General features: G+C 43.8%; 1 protein-coding gene across 6 annotated transcripts in view; it reads right to left on the minus strand.

Annotated features, from left to right (window-relative positions):
* Positions 1-337: 337 nt before the first annotated feature.
* Gpatch2l (G-patch domain containing 2 like) overlaps positions 338-12,013 on the minus strand; it is a 52,855-nt gene continuing 41,179 nt past the window's right edge. For all 6 annotated transcript variants that reach the window (XM_052739229.1, XM_052739234.1, XM_052739228.1 and 3 more), the window contains one exon: positions 338-5,622. In XM_052739229.1, the coding sequence (XP_052595189.1) occupies positions 5,471-5,622 (152 nt within the window). In that variant the 3' untranslated portion in view covers positions 338-5,470. The remainder of the gene's footprint in view (positions 5,623-12,013) is intronic.

A 12,013-nucleotide genomic window follows, 5' to 3' on the forward strand; every position in this document is an offset into this window, starting at 1 on the left:
TCCTTGAGCATCCCGTGGCTGACCTCAAGTGCTCACCTCAGTCTTCATGCCAGAAGCTCACTGGGGCTTAGCGGATACTTTTAGGGTGAAAGATGGCATTGTCTTATTTGCCTCTCATGGAAGAAACACACACTCTCACTCTTTCTCTCTTTCTCTCTCTCTCTCTCTCTCTCTCTCTCTCTCTCTCTCTCTCTCTCGAACACACAACTTTAACCGCTGTGGACTCTGCTTTCTATTCAAGCGCCCCCCCCACCCCCCCCCCCCCCCCGTGCATTTAGAAGATTCTTTTTACTCCAGTGGATTCATGGTAAAATGAACTCTCACAAGCAGAACAAGACAGTAGCAGGAAATAGAATTAGCATACAAAATCGATACCTTTCATATATAGAGTTATTAGTTAGAAGATACAATGGCAGAGAAAACATATTACTGGCAACAGTGCTTTGATTGATAGATTAGCTCGTCACATAATCATTTACTGCATATGTCCCTTCCTATAATGCATCTGGTTTTAATCATATGTACACCCAATTATGCATAGATATGAGATAGTAAATACAGGATGGATTTGCCCTAAAATTCATTTGAGAACTGTTTTGCCTTTAATGAAAAGAAAATCATATTTATTGTGCACATATGTGCCATGGCAATCTGATTAGGACAGAGGACAGACAACATTGTGAGGGTTGATTCTCTTCTAGCATTTGAGTCCCCGGGACAGAACTCAAGACATCAGGCTTGGTGACAAATGCCTTTTAAAACTTCCAGTTAGTCCACATGTACGTCCAGGGTTAAAAAACCCCGCTTCAATGAAAAAGAGAAGTCAAAGATAGAGTGGGAGGCAACCTTCAGTGGTCGGCAGGGGTCCAGAGTCAAGCAACGGTATTTTGTTTGAAGGGGAAAAGTTTCTGAGCATATTAAAATGCAAAAATGTCTATGATAAAAGGCTATATATAGCTAGCCCGAGCAGAGTACGAATCACAAGGGCTGAGGGCAACAGACCTGGGCAAGACAGGTATTCGTAAGAGGAAGTGTGGTTGGGAGGGAGGATACTCTGCTGAGTAGGTCATGGGTGGGAGAGCATGATTAGTTGCTGAGAGGCTGAGGTTACCAGGATTTGGAATGGCAGCTTTGCAAAAACTGCTAACAGAAAGGGGGAACTGGCAGAGATACCTGGTAGTATAAATTGTTACTACAACAGAGTGGCATCAGTTTGTAGTGAACAAAACTACCCAGAAGCTATTTTAAGATTATCTTCTTTCATTCTTCAATTTTAAACATTTGAAGATTCTACAAGGATCAGAACTACCTTTCAGAGAAAGAAAACATTTGCATTATTGGAACCATAGGAAGCTTTTCAAATTGTTTGTTAAAGACAAAATCTTGATGTAGTTCAGGTCAGCCTAGAATCCTCCTGCCTCTGCCTGGCGATTCTGGGATCACTGGCATGAGCCACCGTAAAGACTTTTTTTTTGAGAAAGGGTTTCTCTGTGTAGCCCTGGCTGTCTTAGAATTCACTACGTTGATCAGGCTAGCCCTGAACTAGATCCACCTGCCTCTGCCTCTCTAATACTGGGACTAAAGGTGTGTGCCACCCAGCCCAACACTATCAGGAGACTTTTGCTAGTTATTTAGAAATGCTGGCTTGTTTGGCAATAGGTGGTTTTAATTGGTCTTTAAGATAGGAAAAGGTGGTGGTGCATGCCTTTAATCCTAGCAGAGGCAGGCAGATCTCTGTGAGATCAAGGCCAGCCTGGTCTACAGAGCGAGTTCCAGGACAGGCTCCAAAGCTACACAGAGAAACCCTGTCTCAAAAAACCAAAAAAAGGAAAGAGAAGTTGTGTAGTGTTTTAAAAGTTGGTAACAACCGAGAGCTAAGCCAAGCACACATACAGAGTAGTCTAGGGAAACACATTAGACAGTGCTCAGAACTTCTCTGCAAGGAAGAACTTGGGTTTGTGGGCTTTGGCAGTAAGTCAGGACCCATCTTAGTTACTCTGAATAAAATCATCTTTAACAATGTCCCTTTCTTTCGAAAGCTTCAAATGAGCTTACCATATTCTGAAATGCCAGTGGGATGTAACTGTTGATCCCAAGCCTTCACAGCCAGTTAGCTGGGTGTAAAGCAGACATGAGGATGTGGGTGGACTCAGGTACTGAGACTACCAACCTCCATAGATGTTTATTACATGCCTGCGATGTACTTAAGGTATTTGTTCTTTCAAGTTTTTCATTTTTTTCTCAACTATATATTAAAATGTACATCATTATGCTAAAAAATGTGTAAGGCTTTTCCTTGAAACTGATTTAAAATACAGCTTCTGCTGCTGAGGTATACCCAAGGCATTTTGCCAGGAAGGGGAGAGATAAAAGCACATAGCCCAGAACCACAGCAATGATGCTAAACTAGAATAAAGACCTTAAATGAGCCACGCATCCCCATAACCCTTTATCTAGAGCCCAAGAACCAACTGCATCAGCCATGATGATGGCGGCCTGGCAGCTCCTCCTGGTACCTATTAACTCTCAGTTCTCAGTGGCTCAGGTTAACACAGAACTTCCTAGACCATGGAAGGAAATTTTAGATGGCTAGACAGGTAGATATAGATAGATGATAGATTAATAGATGAATGATAGATCGATAGACAGATGATAGGTAGATAGGTAGATAGATATAGATGGATGGATATGCTTAGTGTCTCTCATCCCCAAATGCAAAGCTTAATCAATCTTTTGAGGACTGATAATTACTCTTTATTCACAATGAATTTTACTTAAAAAGGATCTCATTCATAAGCACCACAGATTGAGATGCTTTATTCACCTCAGGTCATCTGCTGCTCTTGTTTAGGAGCCGATGTCATCCATAATCTCTTATTGCAACTGATTTCTAAAGAACTCAAGGCCCAACCACATGCCACTCGGAAAAACTATATTCTGCCCCTCCAAACGCAGCACAACATGAACAGCACTAATTCCTCTTCTCAGCAGCTCTGACCAAAGAGCTATCCAGGGATTTTCATACAAATGAAGTTCTTCCTTTAAATGCTGCATGTAAAAATAATCTCAAATACCCTCAAATTCCTCGGCAAAGCTAACAACTTTTGAATGGACTTCATGCAAGTAGAAAATATGACTTTTGTCCGTTATAGAAAAAATACAACAGTAAAATTCAGAGAAACATCTGTGTAGTCCATAACGATATATCAGGACCTAGAATTCAGAACTGTGGCACTTGGCTTCATTAACTTCTGATATCCAATGCATGAACTCAATCAATGGTCATCTTTAAGTCTGTCTGGTGATCTTCAATACTGACAACAAAACCACATCATCCTTGAGAAGCAGACCTTAATTTATGACATTATCCACTGTGTCATAAAAAATTTTAAATGTAAGGTTTAAAATACAGCTGATACTAAAGTTAGCCCCTGAAGCTGGTTGACAGAGAAATAAGCAGAATAAATGGCTTCCCTAAGCATGCATTTACACCTTAAAATGAGCATAATTTACAACCCTGTATTAGAAAGCATTTGTGTGCTTAATATTCTATTTTCTCAGGTAAATAACTTTATTCTCATTCATTATAGGTAAATACTACAATCTTGGGTGATCCCTGTCAAAAGTATTCAGAAATGTGTAGAAATGCATGACCAAGAAAGATGGTAAACACTCATGAAAAACTTCATAGATGTGCGCCTCAAGCCTGACTAGGGATACCAATGAGAAACACAGATTATATAACCCAGGGCAGAATAGCATGAAAGTCTATCATTTGTTTGGCTTACCCATGTGCCTGAGTACATATGCAAGTCTGCCTTCAGCTCTGAAAATTGGCATGGCTTCAGAGAGATATTCAAAGTGTAAATAAAGACGGATATATAAACTACTTTAACCCCAGGTAGAAAAGCAGACGGACCTGTCAATGCCCCACAAAGGAGAGCTCCGGAAATACCTTTGTACCCAATTGTGGGGGTCTCACAAGCCGTCGTCAGCTCAGTGTCTGCAGGCAGCAGTTTGGAAACATTTTCAAAATGTCATCAGTAGAGCTCTCCCTTCACCCAAGCCAGAATGTTAGGAATGTGTTCCACAGGCCACTGCGGGAACTAGGGGAGAATGTACGACACAGCCCACTTCATCACCGCGCCATGACACAGTGCCACATCCCCTATCTTCTGTGGACGCAGCTGTAACACCCACAGGACAGTGACTCCTTAAAAGAACCAGGTGACTCTGGGGGACTGGAGGCTTTAGTGTCAGCCTTCCACAGAGTCTGTAAGAACTGAGCTCCAGGTCCCCTTTCCAAAGAGACTCACGCTCCGCCCACCTGCCCCCCTCACATTAATTACACTGTGTGGGAGGGACAATTACACTGGGAAAGGGAGGCACTGGACCGCCTGGCACCTGTCTAAGGAGAGGTGTTCTGTCCCACATGACCACAGCAGTGAGCACGGAGCAAACAGCTCCTGTGTACTTGAGAGTAAAAGCACTCATGGATACAAAAGAAGCAGGCCCTGGATGACAGGCGCTCTTAAGAATACTTGAGGGAAGCGTGGCCTTTCCCCAGCAGCTCCAGGCAGTCCCATATTCCTCACTTTGACAAAGTAGCATCCCACTTCAGGCACAACCGTATATACAACTCTACATGCAGCTGAGCAGTCATAAACACGCCACACAGAGGCATGTCAAAAAGACATTTTTCCTTCCCAAAGTATGGCCCCAAGCAGCCATTATCGTACCAGATAACAGCCTGAGTCTTTGCTCATCACTGGCTACTGATCTATAGCACACTAACAGTGAAGTCTCACTTAGGATATAAAGCCTTAGACCAGGATCAGAAATGCTAGAGCAAACACTATCCACTGACTATTCTGCTGCGCACCTAACCACCACCCCCACTTGAGTACACCACTTCGGTGCTTAGATGTGCCCTCGGTCAGCAGAACACAGACCATGAAGATGGCGTCAAGTACAGTGCAGCTGCTGGTGATCCCCTCAGTCCACGTGCAGGCCAAGTGGAAGAAGTTCCCAACCCATACTGCTGAGGTCTCTTCTGGGCTGGTGGATCTTACTGGCACAGAGTGAATAAAGGCTCGATGGCAAGCGAGCCTCACTGCATAGACACAACTCCGTCCAGGAATGTGTTTGGAACTGGCTCTGAATTTGGGACTTCATCGGTGATATTAAAAGCTCTACACAGAAGGTATGCAAAAGCTGTTACTAGTTTTCCAGGAACAGAGAAGAGCTGCCAAGGGGTACCAGCTCTAGGAAGGCAGCTGGAGGGAGCAGCGGGCTAACAACGGAGCAAGGAATACAGAGAAGACGCCCCACCCCCTTGAAAGAAAACTGCTGCCCTGATACTTTACAAAAAAGAAGAGGAGTCGGTCCTGGTGGTGCAAGGACCAGGAATGCCAGTTAGGACACCCAGACTGTACAATACAAAGTTTCAACACCCATCAGGTATTGGGCTCTAGCTGCATCCAGGACTCTTTTCATGTGGCATTTTGAAAAACGTGGCTGGAGCTGGGGCAGTGGCTTTCTCTGCTGCACAGGTCCTGTCCAACCACTCGGAGTGGGGAGGCTTCGGGCCTGGGGTGGCTGGCTCCAGCACATCTGGGAGCACTGTGTTTCACAAAAGAAGAAAGATGGGGAGATGAGTTAGTGTAAGAAGTTAGGATAAGAGGCACTAGAAATACATTTCTTAATCTTTATATTTCATGCCCTATTCACCACAGCGGTTTCATAAGGTTTACTATTTTCTTCATTTAAAAAAAAAAAAGGCGATGAGGGGGGGCACGCCTTTAATCCCAGCACTCAGGAGGCAGAAATAAGCAGATCTCTGTGAGTTCGAGGGCAGCCTGATCTACAGACTGACAGGACAGGCTCCAAAGCTACATAGAAACTCTGTCTCAAAAAACAAAACACAAACAAGAAATGAAATTTACGAATCATTTTTTTAGGAATATTCAATGGAAGAGATATAGGAAAAACCGAAACACTTCACTCATGGAACACACATGGGCTAGGCACTGTGCTGCTAGGCATGGCATACTCAGGACTCCCTACCCGACTCTTTCCTTTCCCTTTTCTATACCTTCCCCATATATGTGTGTGTTTTCCTTTTAAAAATAAGGTCTTATGCCGGGCAGTGGTGGCGCACGCCTTTAATCCCAGCACTCGGGAGGCAGAGCCAGGCGGATCTCTGTGAGTTCGAGGCCAGCCTGGTCTCCAAAGCGAGTTCCAGGAAAGGCGCAAAGCTACACAGAGAAACCCTGTCTCGAAAAACCAAAAAAAAAAAAAAAAATAAGGTCTTACAATATAGATCAAGCTGGCTTCGAACTCATGGTCTTCTTGCCTTAGCCCCCGAGCGCTGTGCCCTTATACCTACATGATTATATTTCTTAATAACAACCCTTCGAAGTAGGCACTGTCATGCCCATTTTATGGATCAGGAAACTAAACTACAGAGATCAAAAGGAGCAATTCAAGCTCAAATATTGGGCTCCACTTGACCTTCCACATGCTGGTGCTATAAGTAAATACAACAAGGAAAATGATAGACGATAAACAGCATCAGGCATGGTATTTTAATGAAGTTTCTTAAGACACTCTGGACTGGATAATCAATGATGGTGCAGAGCTGTGTTGGGTACTCAGAACACTCAGCATCCTGAACCCTGTCCACGGAATGCCAATAGCATCCCACCATGGTGCCATCAAACACTTTTTTCACCTTTCCATATTCCCCTGAGTGGATCAGGACAAACCACCCTCACCACCATTTCCTCTGCCAAGGATAAAAATAGACGGGGATATAGTGAAATACAGCACATTTTAGATTGTTCTTTTGCATCCAGCAATTCTACACAATAATATAGCCTTAGTATTTTTCTAATAGTGACTGGGTCACAAAAACAAATTTAGCAGGCCATAACCAGTACTGCTTTTGCTCAGTATTAAACAAACAAAAACTACCTCACAGGAAACAAAAAGGCACTCTTATCCTATCTTATCTTGAATCCACAAATATACTCAAGTACTGTAAATTAACATTAAAAAAATCTTGAAAAACATGACTCTACCACAGCTTCTAAGTTTCTTAAAACAGTAGCTTTCAAATGTTTTGGCATCTCAACCACAGCAGCACGACACATATCTGACAAGACCTGCGCACACTCCCACACATGTACTCCTTCAAGTTGAACTGAAAGACTTGAACCTGCGCACACTCCCACACATGTACTCCTTCAAGTTGAACTGAAAGGACTTCACAGAACTATACCTGTCTTTACTACAGTCAGAAAACCTCAGCGGCGAGTCTACCCTTGAGAAACTGTTTGCTGTGGTTTTCTAGGATGCTCAATGTCCACGCCTTTGCAAATGCACTGTTCAAGAGCACGAGGCACAGTGGCGAGGTGGAAGGCTGTGCCGTCTCCAGGGGAAGCTCTGTGCACTAACTCCACCCCTTCTCCTCCCAACCTTGGGAGGACCTCTCTGCCTTCTGTTTTCATTACTTTACTATTCCAGGGAGCTCAGTAAAATGGAATCATCCAGTTTGTTCTCCTGTGGCTGGCTGGCCTCGCTCACTGTGTCTTCATCTGAGACAGCAAGATTCTGAGTGCCGAACGTTCAGTTGAGTGACACTCCATGTGGGAGAGAACCATATTTTGTTGCTCACTCGCCTGGCCATGGACATCCGGGCTGTTCTACTGTGACCACTGCTGCTGTGCACATCAGTATAGGAAAATCTCTGCATTAGGGGCTGGAGAGATGGCTCAGCAGTTAAGAGAACTGGCTGCTTTTGCAGAGAGCTTGGGTTCAATCCCCAGCCCCCATGTGGAAGTACAACCTTAATTAACTCTGGTTCCAGAGTTATCCAACACCTTCTGGCTCCTGGGGGCACTGCATGCGCATGGCACATAGACATACATGCAAGCAAAACAGCTATGCACATAAAATCATAATAATTTTAAATCTTTTCAAATTTCTGCTTTTAATTCTTTAGGTGAAATAACCAGGAGCAGAGTTGGCAGATATCATGGCCTTTTTATAATGGTTGGCTTGAGAAACTGCCATGTATTCTAAAGGACATACAATTTTACATTTCACCAGAAATGTTCAAGGGTTCCAATCATGTCTTTGCCAAGGCCTGGTCTCTGAGACCACCATCAAATGAGTGTGAAGTAACCCAGAAAAATGCTGCACCATCCTCGCCCAGAATACAGTGCTTTTCACAATGGTGTAAACAGGATGCAATCCAATCCAATCCCGATCACTGAGCTGTGGCCAGGCCTCCTCATACAATGGGATATCATGTGTGGCCGTCAGAAACAAAGGGATTTTGCACAAAAAAACATCCACGAATCTCAGGAACAGAACTGGTTGAAACCTGTAAAATATGAATTCTTTTGTGTAAGGTTCAGAAACACTAAAACACAGACAACGTATTCTTTAGAGATACATCATCTATTAAAACTACTTTAAAAAAAAGTGACGATTAAAACCAAACAAAAAGTAGGAAAGCTGTTACTGCTGAGCAGAGGGGAAGGTTTCTTGCTAGCTGCATTGTCTTTCTTTACACCAACGTCTCTACTATCAATATTCTTTGTAGCAATTAGGTGTTTTCCAAGGGGTTAGAATAATATGGAGAACAGTTTCGACTTTAAGGTAATATTAATTTAATCTATTGGAGCTAGGCACCCCATGGTCAGCTCTCTCACATTCTCATCAGTTAGTTTTGACAAACTGTACTGGTCTCCATCTACTGAAAAACACAGCCTTACTGCTAACGGGTGGGAGCCACACTTCTCTGTGGCTAGAAGCCTAAGTATTAAGATGCAGTTAGAGATGCTACCGGTTTAAGGAAGTGGCGGCAGCAGGTTTGTTCTAGGTTCTTGGCCTCACCATCCATGTAGTTGTCTAGGTTTAGAGGACCAGGCATGGATTCCTTCCTATTGGCCAGGCCTTGAGACCAATCAGACAGCGGTTGGTTATTCCCAGGATAGAAGCACCATTACTGCATTGCTGGAGACACCTTGTAGTGGTCACTGTGTACAACATAACCCTACATCGAAGGCTTCGAGACTATCAAGAAGACTATCGGAAGTGAGGAGGACAGCACGGGCTAGAGGAGCAGGATATCTGCTGTGAGATTACATCTTCTGTAGAAGAGAAGGAAGCTGCACCCATAAATATCAACAACATGGCTGCCTAAACAAGACCGGAACAGTGACAACACCAGCTGGCATGCCAACATGGGCAGAGGAAGTCAGACCAAGGCCCCAAGCCTAGATGAGGAGCTACAGAAAATGAACGACTGCTGAAAGAGGGCCAGTCAGCCTCCCCCAGGGACGAGACCCTTAAGTGGTTATCCAATACCAAGCGATCAGTCCTAAAGCTGGTACATCTGAGCAACTCTAAATGGACTCAATAGGTTATACACAATTACAGGTATTTTATACATGCTACAGTAATGACTAAGAAAACAACCTATAAAAGTCAAGGGAGTGCTTGGAGGTAAAGGAGGGCAATAGTGGGAGAGGAGAGCAGTATATGATAATAGGAGATCGAGGATGATCAGAGTATATTATCTACGTGTACGGGGTGTCATAGTGACAACCATTAGTCTCATAAACGCTAATGAAAACAAAAACAGAAGTGTGTCTGCTCTAGTGTTGGGTGTCTGTTTAGATGCTGGGAGACCGCAGTGAACAACAGATTAAAAATTCGGACCCTTCTGGACACATGGCTGGCTCGGTGCTCAGAAAGCATGTGTCACAACACAGCTTCTGAATGCCGGTCGGAAGGAACCCCAGGCTGGGGAAATGCTTTAGGAACAGCCCAACTATGCAGGCTCTGAACAGACTCTCCAGAGGCCCCAGTGCCCCTAATCTAACCAGGTTTACCTTCAGAAGGAGGGGTGGAATATCAAGGCTCTGAGGAAGAAAATCACTTCAAGGACACTGGTTCAATGTAAGCCTGAGTGCCTTTCATTTCTTATAGCCACTTAGTCCCAAGTCTTGAAGAAAGCAGACACACACACACACACACACACACACACACACACACACACACACACACACACACACAGAGTAACATTCTTTAAGATCCTAATACAGCTAGTTTGCTTCAGTATGTGGTATAGGCTTGCTGGCAAACTCCTGTCTTCGAAAAGGTCCGCACACTTGCTCCCTTGGATCCAGGGAACAGCACTGTGCACTAAACCTCCACATGCTATAAAGCCAGGGAAGGAAGGGAACAGAGACAAAAACAAGAAAATAACAGTGCTACAGTTCAAAAAGGTTCTACTTAATGACCTTTCCCCAGCCCTTTGTACTGTTCAAACAAACAAACAAAACAAGGAAGACCTGCGTCTCTTCCTTTCTTCGCTCCTCTAGTCTTACTAAGATCTTTAAATTCAGTCAATTTCAACTCCAAACTTTCTAGCGGTGGGGGAAGGGCAGAGATTTGTAGCTGCATGCTTAAGAAAGAAGCTGAATTCATCACAGTGACAGGGGAGAGTGTTGGCAGAGATCTGAGCTATTTATTCTTTTAGGAAAATCCTATAAAGAATGACACAAGGAAGCCTCTATCTGCAGTCTTGTTCATCACACTGGTGAAGAGCTGATAACAGATGTATGCAGTTGTGTGATTTAGTGCCAGGAGCTGGCCCCTGATGTGTATTAATACAGCGGCAAAGCGGGCCGCACCTCTCTTCATCACTCATTTCTATAAAAGAGGTGGAATCGGAGATGGCCCGATGGTAGGCAGAGCAAGCCCATTTGTTCTCCTGACTGATGGCGCAGGCTTAGGCTGTGTCCTTCACCTCCACGGGGCACTCAGGTTGTGAGTAGAAAAAAAAGAAAGTGCTCAGTGAAGCAGGGCTCAGTCAACAAGTGAGGAGAGGAGTGGGCTCCCGTGGGAACCACTTACAGCTAGTGTCTTCTTCGATACACTAAATACACTTCCTGCTTTGAATGTGCAATCAACTCTTCCCATGGTTCTGTCCTCATAAAGCATTAAAGCGGGGCTGGGGTAGTAGCTCAGCAGCAGACCATTTGCCTATAGACACGAGGGCTAGGTTTGATCCCTAGAACTGGAAAAAAAAAATTAAAAGCACAAAATAGAACCAGGGAGAGGGAAAAGAAGAACAAACGCTGAGAGAAAAGGTTTCAGTTTAATTCTTTCAGTAGCACAGACTGGCTGAGGAGCTGAGTTTCACAGTCTGGAATAATCAATCCTACCGTACATACAAAGGACACCTGGGAGTTCAAAGGGCAGATCCAGAGCATCAGGGAAACATCTGACCTGACCCTGTAACTAACACTTGACTTCAGAAGGTGACTTACACCTCAGTTTGCTCATGTATCAGTGGGAATAAGAACTGTATCTATCCTGAAGAGCTGGGGCCAAGGTTAAACGAACAACTGTATGCAAAGTACCTCACTCAGGGCCTGTGCAGATGGAAACCACTATAACAATTCACAATAATCATTAGGTCTGTGATTAAGATTATTCAGGATGAGCCACCAATTAGCAGTCACCTCAGACAGAAGTTCAAAGAGGTCCATTTCAGAGTATTTGAAAAGCCACTCAGGGAAGGTAAGGGGTGGAGTCCATACTTGTCTGTTCTCTATCTTCACTCGGCTAACAGCTAACCTGAAATATGTAATATGTAGCACAGAGTAAGTAAGCTTTAGCCAGGATGTTTGGGTCCAGAAATGCTTTGGGTTTAGATCTGTTTGTTTCACAATATCTTACACTCCCAGCTGAAAGGCCAGCCATATGCTATTACACTGTGCTTGCTTCTAACTGCAACTTGTCATACAAAGTCAGGTAGAGAATTCTACTTACACGTGCATGTCAGTGTTCAAAAGTTTCACATTTTGAATTGATTCTGATTTTAGATTTTTAATTAGAGATGGTCAATCTATAGTTTATCTAAGGAAAGTAATTTACAATAGCCTTGATATATAATATCTCTGATAGCATGTGTAATAAAATACCTGTATCT

This window comes from Peromyscus californicus, unplaced genomic scaffold, assembly GCF_007827085.1.
Source record: "Peromyscus californicus insignis strain IS unplaced genomic scaffold, ASM782708v3 Scaffold_15__1_contigs__length_86483966, whole genome shotgun sequence".
Lineage (NCBI taxonomy): Eukaryota > Metazoa > Chordata > Mammalia > Rodentia > Cricetidae > Peromyscus > Peromyscus californicus.